Source organism: Chroicocephalus ridibundus, chromosome 1 (genome assembly GCF_963924245.1).
Source record: "Chroicocephalus ridibundus chromosome 1, bChrRid1.1, whole genome shotgun sequence".
NCBI lineage: Eukaryota > Metazoa > Chordata > Aves > Charadriiformes > Laridae > Chroicocephalus > Chroicocephalus ridibundus.
In genome coordinates this window covers 95,411,020-95,433,537 of record NC_086284.1, presented here as the reverse complement: position 1 = coordinate 95,433,537, position 22,518 = coordinate 95,411,020, and the positions used below count along the sequence as shown (strand labels likewise).

General features: G+C 41.1%; 1 protein-coding gene across 1 annotated transcript in view; it reads right to left on the bottom strand.

The window, feature by feature from the left end:
• OTC (ornithine transcarbamylase) overlaps positions 1–22,518 on the bottom strand; it is a 37,631-nt gene that overhangs the window by 1,639 nt on the left and 13,474 nt on the right. The window contains exons 5-10 of the mRNA XM_063353563.1: positions 16,138–16,225; positions 9,661–9,814; positions 2,640–2,762; positions 1,902–1,955; positions 1,647–1,796; positions 440–577 (exon numbers count right to left, since the gene is read on the bottom strand). Coding sequence (XP_063209633.1) covers positions 440–577; positions 1,647–1,796; positions 1,902–1,955; positions 2,640–2,762; positions 9,661–9,814; positions 16,138–16,225 — 707 coding nt within the window. The remainder of the gene's footprint in view (positions 1–439; positions 578–1,646; positions 1,797–1,901; positions 1,956–2,639; positions 2,763–9,660; positions 9,815–16,137; positions 16,226–22,518) is intronic.

The window sequence follows — 22,518 nt, the reverse complement described above, 5'->3', positions numbered from 1 at the left end:
GTCAGTGGCAGTTTTTCCTGAGAGAAAACTGCAGAATCTCTAGCTTTAAGTGTTTGAGAAATTGTAGTTTCTAAGACCAGTCCGTGAGACCTCAGCGTTTAAAAGTGTTTTAAAATTGAGAAGCTGAGTTAATCTTTAAACCCAGTGATTTAAATATCAAAAAAATTACAGTTTATACTGTAGATTTCACTTAGTAATAAAAACTGGGTCAAGCAACAGCAGATTATCCTCAAAATAGGTCACATTTGTGTCCAGAAGTGTTTGTGCTACATATATATGTTGCCTATAGTCAAAACTGTGATGTGCTGTGGGGTGCATTTGAAACATAGGGATTAACATTTACTATTTATTGAGGAACCAAGCTGAGTCCAAGCCTGTAATGTAAGGCAGAACAGAAGATGACCCTAACCTCTAACTACTGTTATCTTCTTTTTTTTACCATAATTGTCCATTTTCTGTTTTCAGCCTCCTGGAAAACCAATGACCGTGGAGAATAAAACACTTCATCATCAACTTCTTCAGGTTTTCTGGGTAGACAATGTAAAAAACTCCAGTTGGAAGCAGCAGATTTTGCAGTCTGTAGATCAAAAAGCATATAACAATAAATAAATATGTGAGGACATGAATAAAATCTTTAACTAGTAAAAATGTTAACACATTTTATATTAGCTCTCACTCTAGTTACTTGGATGATGAACTCAGAAGAATTCCACTGACTTCAAAAGAATTCCTCATCTGTGAATAAGATGGGAATATCCCCATTTAAGTCAGCAAGAGTTCAGTGCTGACTTCACAAAAGCGGAATATTTACTCCTATTTCTTTGGCTTTAGTAGGGGAGTAAAAACTCCAGTGTCCTAGCGGATCGATAAACTGCAATCTTTATTTGAATGCCATACAGTAATATAATACTATCGCCAATTGCAACAAGAACATACTACAGCATGATTTAAAAGGCTATAATTTTTTTCTTTTGATATTGTCACTCATAATATATTGATCTAATACCAATGAACAACGAATTAAAGCATTTTAGGCCAGTTCAGAGACATACACATCAATAGTATTTTGTGAACTTATGTTAAAATACAGTCAATTAAACCAGTAATTCGATCAGCAAGGATAATGCCTTTTTTATCTTGGACAATTAATAGTTTATGACTTTATGTTTTTTCTAACTGATTTTGTGCTGATAAGCATTCTAACTAGATGATTTTAAAGAAATCTATTTGGTGCTTTTTTCATCGACAGATATAGGCAAAATTGCCCCAAATGCTGCCCAGGCATTTAAGAGTTAATCTGTGAGCTGCCCATTCTAAGTGAAATATAAGGGATCATTTCTGGGACCAAAGTGGAAATACAAAGTTAGAAATAGTTTTTAGGTCATAAAGAAGTAAAGGGTTAGCTCTTCTGCACGTGTTCTGGAGTTAGATTTCATTGGAAAGCTCTGAAAGAGGCCAAGCCACGTGAAGTGTATAAGATAACATAAATTTTGTCATCTTTGTGAGTTTTTCAAACTGGAGGGAGGTTTGCATGTGGTTTTTGCATGGCCCCACTCAAAATAATACCAAACCCATGCTTTGCTGATGTTGATTCCTGTAAATGCAAATTGTTAAAGCATCAACAAAAACTAAATCTCAATTTTTACCTGCATTGTAATCTGATAGCCTTGAAATGCCTTTAGTCTTTCTTTCTTTTCCTCTTCTTGTCCCATACTTATCCATGTATCTGTAACTAAGACATTGGCACCGTCTGCAGCTTCCAAAGGATCTGTTGTGAAAAGTAACTTGGTACCATACTAATGGGAATAAAATAAGGAATATCAGGAAGACAAGAAACCTCATTTGTAACAAAAATAAACTTTATTCAAACTACTCTACTAGGCTATTTCTTAGGCTCCTACCTCTTTGGAGTACTGTTCTGTTATTTTAGTTATTCTGAGGTCTGGTTCAAAGCCCTGCCAAAAGAGATGATAGGTAACATCATGGAACATATATAAGATCTTTACTGATTATTAACACCGGTTAGAAAAATATTGATTGAACCAATTGCCATGGAAAGAAGAATGTCTTTCAGAACTGTAAAACTTGAGGAAATTAGGTTGATTTTGTTGGAAGTTTATTTTGGAGATAAACTGGTGCAAAGTGTTCTGATAAGGTAAGAAGAATCTATTTCAACAGTTACAGAATGACATGCCTATACATCTTTTAATTTTTTGTTCTAAACTGATTGTTTGTTTTATATTTTATGTTGTATTACAATGCAGCATTCTAAAAACCTGCATCACCAATCTGAACCAACCAAGATGTGACACTTCCACCAATCTGAAACAACTTTCAAATTTTTTGGGGGGGTGAGAGGGCATTGGATGACTGTGTAACACTGTCTCAAATGCAGCTATCATCCTCCGTGATTTATACTGCAGTCATGAATTCCCCGCAGCCCTTCTGAAGTTGGACTCAGTAGAATTACTCCCGCTTTGCATCAAAATAACTGAATCAGGATTCTGAACTTTGGTTCTGAAAGCTGGCGCTGAAGACACGGGCAGGCACCACTAGCTGAGGCCCTTGGGAAGTATTCAAGTGGCTGAAACAAGAACGGGCAGTTCGCCTTCCTTACTCCATATGCATGGCTTTCTTACCCTGGGAGTCGCAATACGCAGATGCATTCCCAGCTTTGCAGCGCTCGTCATGATGGAGTGGAGGACATTGTTTCCATCCCCAATCCAGGTGACAGTAAGCCCATTCAGCCCACCATAGTGCTCCTGCGAAATGAATTGGACAGCCCCAGGGTTATGTTCCAGGTGAGCTGAGCAAGGTGATGCCCTAGGCAGGAGGGACTGATCAGATGGGTCTGGTGCAAAGAAGGCTGGCTACCTTCAAATGCTAGCTGCATGGAACCGTACCTTCAATTGAACTTACTGCAGCTACAGGATGATCAGGGAGGGAAAGCCCCCCATGTCTTACATGAAGACCCAAGTGCTACAGCACCAGACACACAGCAACTTCAGCACCAAAGCCGTACAGCCATGGGTTGGTGCTCATAAGTATTAGGGAATGGTAGAAATTCTTAATTGAGAGGTAGTCCTAATGCCTAGAATAGCACTCCTTCCGACTTCCCCCCAAATTGTGACAGTATCCCTATTTAGGTTTGCTCTGGCTTGGTTGTCTCTACACTATGTTCCCTGCAGCCACAGCAGTGGCCACGTCCTTAAAACTGCATTTTAGCTGCCAAAGCTGTATGGGACAGCAAAGAGCAGTACTTTGAAAGCAGCTGTGCCACTCATGGCCTGCAGAGTTTGCTCCCTGTTGTACAGCCAAAGAGTGCAGTGATTTTTCTAAAGTGTAGATTACCCGAACTTGAAACAGCATTACAGCATTAACTGTAGCTTTGCCTGACGGCAGTTACAGCCTGTACATGTGCAGTCACTCTGGCCCTCAGCCACCAACAGATAAGGCCTAAGGAGGAACAAGAGTACCAAGAGTTTCATATTTCCAGAGCACGACAATTTGAGGCCCTTGCAAGCTTTGTTTTAAGTATGCATGTTTATGGGTACTTAAGTTGATATCAGAAAGTCTGCGAAGACGTAAACAAATACTTCTATATGCCTGCTCTGTACAACTCCACCTCACGACGCAAAAGACTAAAGACATGACGGAAAGCCTTTTATTCTTAGTTCAAAACTGGGCCATGCCACAATTGCGCTGTAGTAGCTGGAAGCCAGACACTGTTTCAACACTTTGTGTGACATGATTCAATGCTTGTCAGAGTGGATTAGCATCCGCATTGTAGAGCTGTACTAACTGGCAACCTTGCAGGCAGTCGCAGCAAAGATACCAAGAGACGGAAGAGGAAAAGGGCTGGGACTACCCCCTCCTCTCCTGGCAGCACCTTCTCCTAAACAAATAGTTGTGACGTTTTTCCAGAACAAAGTTATTGGCATTTCTGCCGGTGACCACAATTTTGAGTCAAAAATAGCAGCACTTGAAATGTTGAATGACGTTAAAATGTTGTTGAAATCTGAACCTAATAGAGTCCTAGGCTGCCTACAGTTTAAAGGCTAAAAGTATTGTATTGTACTGTAAAACTATCGCTTTTTCAATCAAAGTTTGTTAGCAGCAGGCTCACTGGCAGAGGTTTGATGCAAGGGCATTTACAGAACAGCAAATCAAGACTTTGTGGATATGGAAGTTATTTCAGTGTAACAGCTCTGCAGGTCTCTCGGGATCTTTCAAAGTCCTTCCACATCTCCTAGCAATGGGGCTCCTAGGAGAGGGCCAAACTAAAGCATTCATTTAAGGGCTTGTTTCCAGCTAGGGCTTAGTGACAGCTGAGACATGAAGCTGCAGCCAGGAGCAAATCAGACAGCCCTGAGTTCTTTTGATCTTACTGTTTAAAAATAGACATTGTAGCCTGTAATGCTCAAAGCACTGACTAGTGAGTCACAAATATACTACTATGTTAAATAACTTCCTCCTTATTACCAGCTGCTACTCTGCATTAAAAGAAGCACAGTGCACACTAAATACTTTTCTCTGTTTTCCCAAGCTACTAGCTGTTACAGGTAAAATATGAAGTACTGGAGATGTCTGTATAATGACCCTCAATATGCACTGCAAATTGCAAAGCCACATCTGCAGTGACTACTGTATAGAGTGGCCATAGCTGAGCTAATTTTAATGAAGACGTTTAGCTAATGGAGGCAGTCGTAGACAAGGCAGAATCATGCTGTGTGTGTGGTAGTGGAGCCTGTTTTGTATCCTGTGCTAAGCTTTATGCTGCCACCGGTACGCTGCTGCTGTAAGTCAAACCTCTTCATCTAAAGGCAGCTCACGGTACTGTGACTGTACTGCATATAGGCATACATCCTCACCTTCCAAGAAAGATGACATGATTGTGTTGGTCAGAATCAGAAAGCTTTGAGGCAATATGAAAGCTACTGTATATGAGACATACATTCCGTTCCCCCCACCCCCCAACCCCCTGTTTTATTGTATATGCTTATACAACTGCACAGAAAAAATCCTGCTAAAAGTGTTTTGCCATGGTGGTAACACTCCAGGTTTAACCAGAACCTTTACAATACATGCGGATCACCTGAGCCTCTGAAGATATTTTTCTCCTAACATCCCTTCCCAGCTTTTCCAGACTCTGTTATATTGATGTAGGCTTTTTACCTGCTTGGGTGTTCTGCAGTTTCTCTTTACATTTGGAACCTGACTTCAAAATATTTACCCTCCTAATAAAAAATAACATATTTAGAAAGTCCAGAGCCCTTCTCCCTTAGGAATGCCTCTTTGGTAAACTAGTGATTGCTGCTGTAGTGCTACAAAACTTGGCTTTGCTATTCTCATGAAAAATCCCTGATAAATGATTAATGTCAATTATACAGTCAACTTTCTCATCCTCATGCTGCTTTTACAATATTTCATTCTGTTCTTATCCATGGTTGCAGTGTATCAAACCCTGGGAAAAAATAAGCATACTCAGTGATCTAGCACTGTTGTATGTTTAGAGAAGACTGGTTTAACTAATTAGGGACATTCATGTCTGCCTCTGCCTGGACTTGCTTCCAGCTAGGCTGAAACTCTGGCACCATTATAGATTACTTCTGAAATGTTTGACCACAACAGTCATAACAGCCCTCAATGAAAACAAGCTTTTGAATAATGAATCAATAGTCTGTCAAATTTTAAAATGGAAAGCGGGGCACTAGTCAAAGCTTTAGCCTTTGGCAGACAGTGCAATCCAGTAAATGAGAAACTGGGCAAACTTGGATCTACCAGCTTTCAAACTGAGCTGAACGCAGATGCTGGGTCAGTTACCTTTCTTCTCCTGCATTGGTTTTTGTCACGGTTATTGAAGCAGTAATTTCTAGAGCTCAGTCCAGATCTTAGTTGGGATTTCTAATTGTTAGAATAACCATGAGGAGGATGATGGTGAGGAATTTGAAGACTATAATAATTTGAGCTCTTTGGGTCACATATAAAGGAGAAGTTGAGAAGATATGGCAGCCCCCTTCAAGCTGGGCAACACTATTTGAAAAGCAATCGCTGATGTATTTCTTATGTCAACCATTTCTTTCTGAAAAAGAAATTTCCCTTCAGACCAGTGACATAAAATGCTAGTGGCATATGGATCCACTCTAATTACCAGTCTGGTCATCCTGCAGTCAGCTACAAGTTATCTGATTTGGTCAGTGACATTAATATCAATTGAAACAATGTCAATACTCGACTTGTCCCCGGAATACAAATTGTGTGATGCTGCCCTCCAGCAAGCTTCGCAGAGCAGTTGTGAGCCAGGAGACTGAGAGGTACCGCGTGGACTCAGCAAGTGGCTGTTACGTGCCTTCAGCACAGGCAGAGAAGCGAAGTGGTGGCTCTGCGTGTGCACAGTACCAGCACACAAACTCATAGGCTTTAAAGGCCAAATCCCCAAACCCTCATGATCGGGTTGCATAATGTTTACAATTTCTAGTGGATTATAACTCAAGAGCAAACTCAGCTCAACCCAAATTTTAAGAAAGCGGGTAGCATGTATGCTAAGAAAAACATCTCTCTTGGCATAATAAAGGGCATTAATCCTGACCACAGTGTCAAAGGGCAGAAGAGAGTTCAGATGTCAAACATACGAGGGGCTCCAGGTTGCTCAGGAAGAAGGCACTGGGCAAGACGATGTTGAACTTGAAGAATCTCACCCCAATATTCATGACAGGAGCACATTTTGTGATCTGACAAGAACATCCTGAATACAGAATGAGAACTGACAGCCCTGAAAATAAACCAGCCGCATTGTTTGGGGAACGCAACAGACTACACTAAAATAACCACATTAAAATGCACCTGTGAAAAGGGATTCAGAAGCCATAAGAAAGAAGACATTCTGACAAAATAAACCAGGAAATTAGGCAGTTTCAGACCAAGGAGAAAGTGCTTGAAGAGGATTCAAGAAGGCGCATCACAAAATTAATAGGATTTAGAAAACTGAAGAATAAAAATGTGCTAAGCATGATGAGGGCCAGAGTGTTCCACTGGCAAATGCAGCAAGAGAAAAGAGATGAGAAAAAAAAAAAAAAGGTACATTTTGTGTACGTAATGACAGCAGGGAGGACCAGATTCAGTCACAAAACATTTACAGAGATAAGGAAGAGACATTTTTAAAGAGAAATAAGCTTCACAAAATCTGTAGCTACATTTAAATATAAGACTAGCAGTGTGTACCGCTATTGTAGTTTTCATGTATGTATAAATCAAATAAATTGCCTTTGCATTGCAGGAAAGCAGTCCAAATCTTATATATGAACTTTCAACTCATTTAAAGAATCAGTGGTACTATTCAACATCCCTATATTAATCTTGCAGGCAGTACTCAGATAACATCTTTTTACCCTGCCAAAAATCCCACAAGAAGTTTGATGGTGGTAAGTAACAACTAGACCCCGTGGCTCACACTTCATCAAGCGTTAATCCTACTTTGCTATATAATTAAAATGCCATTTTATTGCATGCTACTGGCTGTAAGACCGGTCTTCTCCACCTCAGTACAGTGCAGAGAGGAAAAAGGGGCAGGTCAGAAAGGGAAAGAGCAGGCAGTGCCAACACCCACAGCGCTGCCCAGAGCTCCCCCCTGCCTGCCCCCTCCCTCCTGGGTAAGAAAGAAAGAATAGAAAGTGGGTCAGAAAGCAGCGGTGCAGCCTGCCCTTGGCAAAGTGGGATGGGGACCCAGCTGCCCTCTAAAGACCTCCTGACAAACTCTGGGCTAAGGAATACACTGGAAAGACTCGGGGAGAGATGGGGACAGTTGGAGGAAACAGTGCTCTGCTTATCAGGCTGACTGGGAAAGTGCTGCAAATTTGAAAAATCTTCCATGGCTGTGCAAAAGCTGAGCCACTCCTTGAGATGTCTGTAAGTGCTCACTTTGTCGTGATACCTCTGCGCGTCAAATGTTTCTTTTGTTTGAACAACAACTGTTATGGTCCTGTTTCCTCATCATGCAAAATGGGCAGGGACACTCTTTCCAAAGATGTCCTCCACAGGACACAAGGACACCCACCTGCTGTTGCTGCTGCCCTAGGTATTCAAATCAAGGAAACGTCGAGCCTGTGGGCTCATGTTCCCCTGGAGCTTCTACCATGGCTGCCCTATACAAGGACACAATGGAGGAGGAGCAGAAGATGATCAACAAGCACATGTACTCATTCTGCTGATCTCCATAGGTTTCCCCCTAAGATCAGTAGAGAAAGAGCTGCATCTCTAGAGGGTGATAGAGGTACTCAGTGGACTCTCTTCATTGATTGGAGATGGAACACAGGGCAACAGCAATCTGAACTTTGGTGTCGTAGTCAGAGGCCTGATAAAACCAGGTTTAGGGGCAGAGAAATCAATAGTTGTGTAGACTGTGAGTCACAGGTTATTCCTGAAGCCTGTTATTCACAAGTGATAAAATGCTAATAACTAACTAAGGTTATCTTAACCATAAGATTCACCTGGTTTACAGTTGCGCACAGTCTTTAAATTAAATTATGATGCTTAGTGATTGATGATGTTCTCATTACAGCTTACTGTCTTACGTAATTTGAACAGTTCATTGAGGCTGGCTCAATGTGATGTCGCAAATGTATCTTATCCTGAGGTATGTGAAGCATTTTAGTCTCAAGTTGACCAATTTTTGCTGATCTCTTCACTTTCAGTACTGAAAATTTTACAAAAAACCTAATCAAAGTATGGAAAAAGTAATTTTCAATAAACATATGAGTCTTTCAGTACTTACAGTTTAAGGCATGAATAATTTAATATTACTCCCACTAGATCTTTTCCATGTACTGAATGTCCCATAGCGAAGTCTTCGACAGCTGAGAAACACAGCTGAATGAATCAGGAAATTATTCTGCCCTCCCTTTTTTAACCAGTGTGATTTTTGTTCTTTCAGAACGTAAACAAGGTCAGAGGAGTTCGTCATAGATGTCAACCAGCACTGCAGTATAACAACCTTTTTTATAAGCCAGTTTCTCAACTGATTGTAAAACAGCATAGTCCTTCTGTTCACAGATAAACATCTGGTATTCTATGTGTAAAACATCCTGCTGTCAAATCAACTATTTCATTAGATTAAACTACACAATATGATCTTTTTTAGCTATTCTTTGATGTGAGCAAAGTTTAAATAGGTTTAAGTGCCTGAACACTAGGCATTTGCACTGGTAGCATTAACTGGCTTTTCAAAACAAATTTGTTCAACCAATTTCCTAATATATGGATAGTGATTCCTTTTAAACTGTTCATAGGTTAGGGAGGAATCAAGAGTGAACTACTGAGGTTTTTTAAGTCAGTGGAAAAACTTCCACTGGCTTTGGCTGAGAAACCATCTCACCTTTATCTTAATATGTATATTTTTTGAATTGCAGCCTAATTCTTAATGACGTACTTATTTTTACGCTTAACTTCAGTCCCACTACAGCTGATAAGATGAGGTAATTGTTTTAAATTAAACAGGTCCTTAATTGTATTACTGGATGAAGATCTCTTTAAGTAACAAGTGCCACGTAATTACCACTTAGAAAAACCTAGGAATAAATGATTTTGAACCTGACTTTCCCAAATACTTACGAAGACTTAGCAAAAAAAAAAAAAAAAGTTATTAAATGGGGATTATATTGTTACCTGAAGAGTTAGATAATCAGCTAAAATCTGGAGAGGATGGTATAAATCGGACAATCCATTGATTATTGGTATCGTGGCTTCCTTCGTCATTAGGTCCAGATCGTTATGCTTGTAAACTCGAGCCAAGATTGCATTTGTCATGCCGGACAGCACCCTGGAGGACGGCAGAAAATACCCAAGTCAAACATAACAACTATATCCCTGTTTCACTCTTCAGTGGGCAACACGTAAATATTAATAAGAAGTGGTAATGGTGGTAATGAATCAATTTTTTTTTCAGCTATCTGAATAATTTATCTTGCCTGCATAACACACTTAAATGAAGACATTTAACATGCTGCTAATAAGCAAGCAGCTTTACTTATCGACAGACTATAGTAAGTAAATGAAAACGGCTGCTGTATTTTATGGTTTTTTTATCTTTAGCATTTGACTGTAGCTATAGATGTAACATCAATAAATGTTAAGGTACCTGAAATAAGATAAGAGATTGCATAACAGCGTAGCATTTGAAGAACTGGATAACTTCAGAAGAGAGAAGGTATAAGATTTCTTGAGTCTTTTAGCAAAGAACAAACGTAGCATTGACTGAACATTACAGTGTCTCTGTATGGTAGCCTGACCTTTGTGAGGATTAGGAATACGGATCTGTTTTAGAGTATCACAATTATTTACTGATTGTAATGAACACAGAAACAGGAGGCCAACAACACCAGCCTGTTCTTTCTCCTACCTACACACCTGCGTAATGACACACATGGTATCTGCATTAAAGTAATGTCCAAATTTGAAACTCAGCAAAGAGACAGGGGCACGCAGGGATCACCGTACCACTCTGGCCTTAAACTCATTTGCCAAAGTGTGAAAGACTCAGAGATTAGCATAGTGGATTAGCATAGCATACTCAGTATGCTCTGAATTCTTTAGATAAATTAAATATGGATTGGAGCTCTGCATTTCTCTGCATTTTTGTGTTTTAATCAGGCCCTGAAGCCTGACTTTGAAGTAGCATTTTGTGTGTTTTCATGTTATCTCTAGCAGGACCTGAAAACAAAACAAGGAAGGGACTGAACGGAAGAGTATGAAAAATCCATGCAGTATCTATCTTCCTGATTAGCCATGAAGAATTCTGGTACCTCCTCTTGTGGAAATAGGGCTGTTAATGCCATGGCCTTTACACAGAAAAATCTCCTGATGAAGTCAGTAACAAATATTTTCTATTGACACCAGACATTCCTCACATAAGCAAAACTCTTATAAGATGTTACAAGATTCCCTGTAGAGTGCTCTCTGAAGAAAAGACTGCCGATAGCAGCTACAAGTGAAAAGGGGGAACTGAACTGATTGGAAGGTATTGGAACAGTTGTTTGTGCCATTATTTCTTTTCAGCTCACGAGTTTCTTTTTTTCTCTCTGTGTGTTTATTCTAGTTTGAAGCATGTGATTGTGAAAAATGTATTCTGTTCTGAACCAGTCATCAGGCATGGCATGCACAGTCCCTTTTGTTAGCCATCTAACAGATGTCCACCCTAAACAAGACATAACCAGACCCACCAGTCAAGGAAAAGAGGTAATCGCACTGAGAAATTGCCCATTTTTCTTAGACTTTTTTTTTAGGATGTCAGGACAGCTGATTCCTAGCCGACACAACTGATATAGAATTTAAAGAAGGTGGTTCCATTACAGGATATGCCATTAGAGGAAATTCAGTCATAATTAATTACCAATTAGTGAAAACTGCTGGATTTTCTTCCTTAATCTGTTGAAAGTAGATACTAGATTTATCAGACACTTACCAGCAAGACATCAGACAGTCCTTCTGCCAGCATTTCTAGATGTCATATATTATAGCAAGAAACCCAGGTGGAAACTGGGTTTATTCTTTGTGAAATCAAAATCCAATTGAACTCAGAAAAAAAAATATACCTCATCTGAGGAGATCAAGTCTCCTGTAATCAAATCAATTTAAAGGAAACCATGTAAGGCTGGGATTACCTAGGAAAAAAGACCGGGCTAGATAAAAGGCTTAAGTAAAGGTGAAGTTTTGGAAGGTGAGGAGGAGTAAGCACAGGCTCATCAGGTGACTTTTCATTTAAGGTTCTTATGTTATCACCAACTACAAGGTCTTTTTCTCTTTTCATTCTTTTTGCAAGACCGTGAGCTTATAAACTTCAAAATCCGAGAGCTTGGAAACATATGAATGTATTGGAATGCTGCATATCTCTCTCTTCAAAATAAATTTTATTTCTACAGAGAAATGCTGAAAATTTTTACTCAAGTGTATCCTCTGAGGAATCCAAAATTAAACACAAATAAAAGTATGCTTTTTTGGTACGGTTGTTCTCTGAATTTGAAAATGGGACATTTGCATATATTTTGGGTAGCATATTGCTATCCAAGGTAGTTTTGGCTTTGTTTTGAAAGTATGTGTCCATTTGTTGTGGTTTTGGCATCATTCAAAAGGTTTAAAGTTCTGACAAGACTACTTCACTGTCATTCATAGTCTTACAGGGGCATATGGTGGATGTGTTCTCAGGAAGTGGTGGGAAGGAAACCCGTCTCCCATAGATGCAGAGATTCATACCCTAACAATGCCAGTGGACTGGCAAAATCATCCTATGAGTTCTTTGGTGCTGTCACTGAACGTTATGGGGATGTGCTATAGTGGTGCACAATGGAACTGCTCTACAGTGGCAAATACAGATACAGTACTTCTATTTCATTTCACGTAATAGATCAGACATGCTAAACAGCACTGAAAGGCTTAGAGCTCCTCAATAGGTGGTAGCTTTTTGCTACTGTGTCAGCGTAAATGTAAATGTCTTGTGAAACATGTATTATGAGCAGGTAATAAGTCACTAAACATATGTGCACAGCAGAAATGCTTTCAACCCTTACCTGCAGCAATTTAATAAAAACTGGGACTTTTATAGATCTGTGCCCCTTTAGCTTTAAGTCTCAATCTCAAGTACTTCTAAGGCCTTCACAGTCCTAGACACACAGCTGCAAGTATTTGAAATACCCTCTGGGTCTACTATAGGCATTCTTTTTTGATTCTTACATTAACTGAATGAGGTTGGCATGTTATCCTTCATTCACAAGAAATGCCAAGGAATTAACACTCAGGTTGTTCTTTTGGGTAAACTGCTCAGCCTTGATTATGCAAAGCCAATAATAACTCTGCTAATGAGAGCAGGAGTGAAGCAGAGCACGTGGGGCTCTGTAAGGACTTGGGAAGGCCCTCACTCCACTGTAGCACGTGTGCTGTGACTCAGCAGAGGAGCAAAATCACCAGGTCAGTGTCATAAATCGGGACTTGAACTGGAAGAGCAAAGCAGTGACAGAGAAAAGGGGGGCTGAAGGCTTGCATGGAAAGTGGGTATTGTGGGAGCTTTCTCCACAGAATGGAGACTGCTCCAGAATCGCTGCAAGGTGTGCTTGCTTCTACTTTTTGCCTTATTTCTTGCAAACAAAGGTCATTCAAGAGACTGTGAACCAAAGATTCAATGGCCCTTTAATATCGCATTTGGGAAGAAGAAGAAATGAAAACTGGCCTATACAAAACACGTCCATTTGTGTATCAGAACACACAGGGATTTGACGCGGTGTTGGCATCTGAATGGCAGAGACTCTGGATGACAGTCCTGTGCATCTAGTGGGATATTGCTTGGAGAGGTTATTGCAGGGGAGCGCTGCCTAAGGCCTCTGATGGCATCATTTCCCGTTCTGGAGATTTGGCTGCTGGGGCTCAGACCCAACTTTGCAACAGCTGAGGGCTACCCCTCATCACTCTGATGTCAGAGGGGAAAGGAGGCTCCCAGACAGCACTGCGAGGAACCTCCATCAGGGCCAACCTCCTTCTTTTGGGAGTCACATCTCTCGCTGTTTTGTAACCATGCCCATGCTGATCCCGACCTGGACCCCGACCTGTGGGCTGAGGTCGCAGCCTGGCCTTGGCCCACCCCCATCCCCACAGAGGTGCCTGACGCCCTGGGCTGTGGATGCCCCCGGCTGCCTCCCAGCTGCCCTGCTCCCTGTCTGGGGACAGGGGGACAGGTGCCAGCTGATAAGGCCCTGCCCTGCCTGACTCAGGGGGAGCTCCTGGCACCCCAGCCTCCCTAGTCCATAAGGAGCCACCAGCTCACATGGCAGCCTGACATAACGCTTTGAAGACTCTCATCGTTTGTCCTTCCCTTCCCATTTACAAGTGCCACAGTGCAATTTCATATTGGCCCTGGTATATCAACCCTTCCTTTGGCTTCACTTGCCACTTTTGGTGGCACTGCCATCCTTCCACATCATTTTGTCTTGGAGACTGAAGTGATTCCTTCCCAAATGGCGATGGTATTTGTCAGTGTTAGGTTGATGGTTGGACTCGATGATCTGAAAGGTCCTTTCCAACCTAGACAATCCTATGATTCTATGATTCTAAATGTGACACCTCTGTACTTTTTCATTCATATCAGACTGCTCTGGTATGTCCCATCCCTTCTCAATTTCAGTTCCTTTAAGCTGATATAAATAGCTGATCTTTGTCTTTCCAGCACTCCTGCTCTCACCATGTCAGGTTCTGTCTCTTCAGCCCATCTCTCAGCACCAGCCTCCCATCTCCTTCCTACTGCACCTTCTGCCAGCATCCTCTCCTCCTCTCCCTTCTCAGCTGAGAGACTCTGCTTACCATGGTCCCGTGAGAACGGAAGAAAAGGCAAGATGCTTGGAGAATAATACTTATTTACATCACTGTTGTATTTACATACCTTTGATATGTTTCCCATTCACCTTTAATATGACATAGTAAGCTATGTATGTCTTGAAAAATCCTCCATCTCTCACGTCAGTAGAGTTGTAGCAGGGATGCATGGGCTCTGAAGCATTTAAATGGCACACTTTGATGAAGCAATAGCTATCCTGCTTAAACTGGGGCTATATCCCGTGATGTATGAAGAACTTCTTTTGAGGGGATGTATTTGAATCCTGTGGCAGTGTATAAGATCTGCTGAACTGGACACAGTGGCCACTAGACACAGTGGCCTGAAGTACCTCAGACTTGACTGTTAAATCTCAGATTATTGTGTTCCCTTTGTAGGCCCACAAATTTACACAATTTTTGAATCTTTTAAACTTGTAGTTATTAAAGCAAGGCAGTGAGACACACTTTTATTGAAACACCTCAACACGATCGTTGCAGCTTACTTTGATACTGGCAGAGTTATGTATCTAGCAGGGAGTGAGAGCTAAGTACTTTCAAGCCTCAAGAGACTGAAATTTTGACTTTCTACTATTAACACCCATATGTCTTCAGCAGTTAAAAGTAAGAAAACAAAACTTTAAAAGTTCAAATGTTTGGTCTTTTTCTTCCATTTTCCTTGGATTTCATCACAGACAGAACAGCAACATAGATCTCAAACAATCTCTACCACTGACTATGAAAACTGTAGTATACAGCAGAGGCAATGGAACATCAGCTGGCTGATTGAATATTTTGAATTGAGCCTGACGAGCTTGACACTGCATGTCTTTCACCAGAACAAAAAGGACTTTTCAGATACTACTAACCTTCCAACAGCTGGGCCTGACTGAATTGACCTCAGTCTGCAAAAGGGCTGCCTAGAAAGCAGCATAATACTGAGGCTGGATGAGTCTTTAATACATGGAGTGCTATGAAAAACAGCAAGCGCAACTGCAAAAGATAACCTCATGTTCTGCCTACTTTCTGCAACATCAAAGAGAATCCACCAGAGAAAAACCTTGTGCTCAGTTCTTCCCTGCTATAGCAACGGGGATAGGTTGCTAGCTACCCATCCCTGCATGCATGCAAGACTCGGCATGATAAAAATCTTCCAAGGGTGCCAGTAAGAGAACGATGCTATAGCCCAGCCTCCACAGCAGTCCTGACAGTGGGTACAGCTATGGAGGAGGGCACAGGAAATCAGAACTAGCTGCAAAATGTTGTTCAAGTTTGGTGCTGCTGAAACAGGGGGATCAGAGTGGCCTTCATTGACACCCTATAACTGCAGGTTGGCTAAGGTCCACCAGCAGCTGGCCTAACTAGGATAAATAAAATCCTTGCTTTTTCATTTTGCTTTTGGATTTGCACTGTACTTCTAGCTCCATAAGGAGCCACAGAACCAGAAGGTTCTACTCTTGTTTGAATATATGCGCCATCATCAGTGGAGCTATACTATTGAGGTTCATTAAATGTTTCCGTTTGTGTGACTGTCACTCTCATTAACACTCTATATGCCAAATTTGACAAAAATATTCCTCATTTTGAGACATTTTGGAGAGCTAGACTGGATGGAATGATGGTGTACTGAAGTACAGATTCTGTGAGCTGATCTATAAATATTTAAGAAATTTGGAGTGCCTTCTGACATTTTCCAGAAAGAAAATATTAGCTTCCAAAATTCTGTAAGACATGTTTCAGCCTGATCAACTATAGAATACATAGTGATCAATCAAGTGGCATTTTACCAACCTTGCTGTGTCTGTGAGATTCTCATTAGTGCCCAGATGTATGTCTTGTGTTGTAAGGAAGGAAGGGTGTCCTCCAAGGAGAGCAAATCCTACAGTGAGGAAAAATGTAATAAGAAATTAAACACCAGCACCTCATACTTACAGTCAAGATTAAAAATCTTCTTCATGTAAAAAGTATTTACAACAATTATAGTAAAACTCAGCAGGGCATTTAAATGTTTCAAACACTTGAAGTCTGACACAGAAGACACAAATAAACATATTTTGGAATAAAATCACTCAAATGCGATGCTTTGCTGAAATCCTAAGGCATGAGTTCTGATTTGTGTTCACAGAAGAAGTCATTCAAGCTGCAAGGCTACATATTACCAAAAGCATCACTGTGTCTCCCTGTTAAGAGCTAGGTAATCCACTCATGCTGAATTTCTACTTCAAGGGACTTAGCATCCTAGAAAGGCCATCTGAGTCACTAGGTGTAATTCCACATCCTTGCAAGAAGCTTCAAGTATAGTCACGCAGATAGAAAATCCTGTCTCCTCATACACTATAACAAACTTGAGCTTTGTCACATATGACCAAGTGCCTTAAAAACTATAACGTGACAGAGAGAAAAGGAAAGATCTCAGGTCCTGCCAGCATCCCTCTACCCTGCAATAGTTCGGAATTTACAAGGTGAGCCAAAGAACTGGATGGATTAGGTCTGAAGAATGAAATCCATTCCCGAACAGGAAACCATGGAAAGACCTGAGCATCATTTAAGAATATAAAACACTTTGGGGAACTTAAAAGGTGCCTGGAGGGTATTGTGGATAAAGACAAATTACACGGTAAGGGCAACTCTCAGGTTTTGCCCTGCCTTATTTCTCTTGCACCACAAATAGAAAGCTACTACAAGCAACCAACTGATACAAACAGGGAGGAAAACAGCTTTTTTTCACCAACACTTGAGTCTCCCTGACTTTGCCTGGTTTAAGCCTAAAGCCTCCTTCTGCTAAATCTCAATGTGAAGCCCATCGTAGCCACATATTGGGAGGATGGGGCCTGAGGGGGGCTGTTTGATGAACTGTCACAAATGGTGTAGCATAAGTCTAGCACAGGACACAGGGTCCTACAACTGGGGATGTACAAAGTGTAGGATTTGAACTGGGCTGTAGGTAGCACTGTAAGGCATTTTCTGTGCACCGGGGAAGATTTTCCACATAAGAACAACCCCCTTCTAGTAGAGAAATTGTCAGGGAGATCTTGCCCTGTCACTAATATCTATGACGGAGGAAATTTCCAGACAATCTCGGTGTAGATAAACCAACCACACTGCGAGACAACACTGCGGGGGTGGGGGGGGAGTGACAAAAATCTAGAAGGAAGCCTATCTTATTTTTATTGCCAGGAAGAGAAAGGCTGAATACAGCACAGAAGAGCAGAGACCCCCCCTTCTCTAACAAACTGTAATCTCTTGGAGGTGCTAAAAAATTTCATGCTGTTAAAAAAATAAAGGGGCGGGGGGGAGGAGGAGAGAAAGACAGAAAAAAGGTTAAAAACTGCTTGGGCTGGTTGTAGCCATTAGATGGCACTGCAGACATGGTCAGGACAGCAGCTTCAACATCATATTTGTGCAGGCCTGTCAAAGATTAAAAAGTTGATCCCACAGCTACCCTTCAAAAAAAGGTTAAACTAGGAGTGAACACTGAAACCTTTCACAGATAAAACCAAGCAACTAGGTTCAGGCGGCAGGCCTGGGCCCCACATTTGGGCCCCTAACACAGAACAGCCCTTATTAACTTCCATCCCCTGCAGGAAGCAGGGTTGAGGTGAGGTCTTCCACTTTGCATCAGTTCAGCCAGCCTCTAGACTTGAAAATGCAACAGATAAAAAATAATACTGGCAAATCATTCCCTTTTGACTACCTCAATTTCCCTAAATGTCATATTAAAAATAATAATGCTCCAGACCCTCCCTGAAGAGCAAATATCTGCTCCATCCAGTCAGTGTATACTCATTTTATTGAATGGGCCTGACGTTACTTTCCCTTTGTCATCATCAAGGATTCCTCCAAATCTCAACAAGGTTAGAGTCAGATACAACAAACTTTCAAGAATGAAGCACCACTTATTCTACTATTACTATTTGCTGTTAGAAAAGCACTATAAATTTGCTGGTCACTTTACTGTCCTTTCTTGGTTAATCAGAAGCATTTTTGTATTAAGGCAGGAAAATGCTTAGGTTTCCTCAGATACTTTCACCTCCTCTCTGCAGCTCAGACACAAACACTGTATTTATGGGAATGTGTATGCAAACTGTTGCCTAGATATTACAGCCTATCTATTCACTACCAGTTTTAAGTCAAAACCTCAAGGATGAACTGTCATTTGTAGTAACTTTTCCAGTCCAGCTTCTTGTGGGTTTTTTCAAAGTCATATAGAATTATGTCAGTGATTTATCCCCGCAAGTTCCACACAATATAACAGCTCTGCATTTTAGGCTTCTAAACGCCTGTATCGGTATATGTTTCACAGGCAGCTCCCATGGACGTGTTCTGTTTTCTATAAATGATGCCCAGGTAGGAAAAGAGGAATCTGGCCATTTATTCAGAATTGCCAGACATCAGGCAGCCCAGTCGGAGCTACCACCTGGAGTCTGTGTACATAGCAGAGTCCTAATGTGTTGGGCTTTCTGCTTGTGAACTAGCCATCTGTGCAGGGCCTGGGAACATATTTCCATCCCAAACTTTCCATCTGGAAATACAGGAGCGTTGTGCTCTAGCTTTGTATATAGTTGCAGAGAAAAAATCTTTGCTTTAGATTCTTTCATCCAAACTACTAGTAGAAAGAAAAAAAAATGATGACTATTGAAGATATGCAGGCACCAATTCAGCAAATAAGCACACACTGGAGTGCTGTGTTAAACTGGAAGATCCAACCCTCTTTGTTGTCACAAGTTGGTCATATCCAAAGCCACATGCTAAGTGTTTATATGAATCTTGGTATCTCCAACAAACTGTATTAAATGTTCATATTACAGAGCCAGAATAGATTATTATCTCATGTCAGCAATTCTCACTACTGTTAGTTTTCAAAAGTGGACAGTTTTATGCCTTGGGCTGTGGCACATTATTAAGCCCACTTATGCAAACTCTTTCATGAAGGACATGAGTGCTGGTGGTTGTACAGACATGGGTTAAATTTCCATTCCCACCTGTCCCTGCTACATTGGGTAAGTGCGCCAAAGTGAATCCTCTGGTTCATGCTTTGGATACACAGTTGTGGGGATGCCCCACTGACACCAGGAGACATATAAAACCATTTTCTCAAACTCAAAGGAAGGATTCTTTTTTATATTTCAAGACATCTGTATTTGGATGTGTTAGTTTCCTCACTGCCCGCCAGAATTTACAATCTAGGAAGAATTTTTCAGTTTAGACTGATAACAAAGAACTCTTCTTGGCAGCAATTATAGGAATATTCCTAAAGTAGAAAACTAAAAACTGAAAAGCATTTTTTAAAAGTTACCCCTCTAAGTGGAGAGTAAGCTAAAAGAGTACTCTTGCCCCCTCTGTAACATGGCCAAGCTAAATAATACTAGCCATTTCAACAAAAAAAACAGATGCTGTATTTCTGCCATGTAATACCATCCTCGCTACATACAAAGCATGTAATTATTTCTGTGACTGTATGTAGTAGGCTTCACACACGGATATTGTATTCTTCTCATCCTGCTGGGTAAGAGGAGTGAGTTGTGAGTAATTCCACTAAAGCCAGTGGCAGTGAACCTCTGTAAAGCTGTTCAGACCTTGTTTATCCCAGTGCATAACTAAAGAAGGTATACAGAGCTTTTCTGCCTGTATTGTTTCCTCTCTATTTCTGCCCTGTGACATATTGCCTTTGTTCAGTGTCTGTGAAATGGTTGGATTTATTTATAATTATTTGTTCACTAAATCATAACTGCAGCTGTATATTTTAAGAGTATCAGTGACAATCAGAATATTTTACACCAAAGTTATAACAAAAACAGGGCATTCACCTTTATGCCATAACTGAGGATGTTTATTTTACAAGTAATATATGACCATGTGGAATATCTTTATTTTCAAAAAGTACACAAGATTTTATGCGGAATGGGTGTGGGATTCTGACTACAAACAGATGACATTTTCCAGTACAATAGTGGAGATGTCGCATTTTCCAAGATAATACCCAGTGATAGCAATAGATCTAGTAGGTTCCACAAAACTGGGTTTGCTTTGCCAATACCCTATGGAAGTTACTTGTAGTTCTTCATTAAACTTACAACACCACTCCTACTCTTAGAAATGGTAAAATAATATGGGTTTCAGCAATACGTCTTAGGACAAGATTATCTTTGTTCAAGAGAGTAAAGGGACAATGAATTATACCACAAGGGGCTGTACATTATTCAGTACAGTTGCAATGTGATCAGAATAGAAGTTTAGAGACATAGTGTGTTGGAAAAGCCACAAACATCAACTGTTCTCTTACAGTGCATTATAAATTAATGTTTTGATAATCTTCGATCAATCTTGGCAATTAGGAGAAGTGCTCAAAGACTGGAGGAAAGAAAATGTCACCCCTACTTTCAAGAAGGGCAAAAAGGAGAACCCAGAGAATAATAGGCCAGTCAGCCTCACCTCGATTCCTGGAAACGCAATGGAGCAACTAACCCTGGACAACGTTTCCAGGCAGATTAAGGACAAGAAAATCATCAGACCAACTTGATAAATTTCTACGATGAATTGAGTGGCCTGGTAAATGAGAGGAGAGCAGTGGGCATTGTCTACCTGGACTTCATTATGGTCCGTGACACTGTGTTCCATAAGCTCCTCATAGACAAGCTGTTGATGTACGGGCTGGATGAGCAGAGAGTGAGGTGGGTTGAGAACAGGCTGAATGGCCAGGCCCAGAGGGTGGTGATCAGTGGCGCAAAGTCTAGTTGGAGGCCAGTGACTAGCGATGTACTCCAGGGGTCAATACTGGGTCCAGTCCTTTTTAACGTCTTCATTAATGATCTGGATGATGGGGCAGAGCGTGCTCTCAGCAAATTTGCTGATGACACAAAACTGGGAGGAGTGGCTGGTACACCAGAGGGTTGTGTTGCCATCCAGAGGGACCTCGACAGGCTGGAGAAATGGGCTCACAGGAACCTCATGAAGTTTAGTAAAGAGAAGTGCAAAGTCTTGCACCTGAGGAAGAACAACCCCATGCACGAGCACGTGATGGCGGCCACCCATCTGGGAAGCAGCTTGGCAGAAAAGGACCTGTGGGTCTTTCCGGCAAAGGTGGCAAATGGTAACCTGGGCTGCACTAGACAAAGTATTGCTAGCAGGTGACGGAAGGTGATCCTTTCCCTTTATTCAGCACTGATGAGGCCATAGCTGGAGTGTCCAGTTCTGGACTCCTCAGTACGATAGAGACATGGACATATTTGAGACAGTCAGTATGTCCATGTTAACAAAGGGCCATGAAGATGACTAAGGGACTGGAGCATTTTTCATATAAGGAAAGGCTGAGAGAGCTGGAACTGCATAGCCTAGATAAGAGAAGGGTCCAAGGGAATCTTACTAATGTATATAAATACCTGAAGAGAATATGCAAAGAGGATGGAGCCAGGTGCTTTTCAGTGGTGCAGTGGGTGCAAACATAGGAAGCTCCCTCTGAACGTCAGGAAACTTTTTTACTGAAAGGGTGATTGAGCACTGGCATAGGTTGCCCCAGAAGGTTGTGAAGTCTCCACCCTTGGAACTATTCGAAAACCTTCTGGCCACAGTTCTGGGCAACTGGCTCTAGATGACCCTGCCTGAGCAGGGGGTTGGACCAAATGACCTCCAGAGGTTCCTTCCAACCTCAAACATTCTGTGATTCTGTTTTTATTTATTTTTCATATGTGTGTTCATAATGGTGTTCTTTATAGGCACAGGGACAGCAGGATTTCAGAAAAGAATTCCATGGTGTTAGTGTATGGCAGCAATCTCCTAGACATTGCACAGAGCAGATTTTGTAATCAGTGCTTTCCAAGTCTCTACTCCTTTATAATGAAACCCATTGATTTTCATCTAGTTGTTCCCAAGAGTTGCAAAGTTTGTTTAGATTAATGTCATCACCAGAACCTTGTCCCACAAGTGACCTCTTTCAAGATATTGAAGGTGCAACTCATGGGAAATACTATTTGAGATGACTCAGGTAATTTATAAATAAACAGTCCAATTCATGTCAATGTCCACTTTCACTGGACATTAGAAAATTGCTATTAAATTAGCTTATTTAGCTAAAAGGGACACCTGACCTGACATTTGATTTGAGTTAGAAATTCCAAGGGAGAGGTCATGTATGTTAAAAAGCAGCTGCAATGTACAGAGTTTCCATGCACAGAC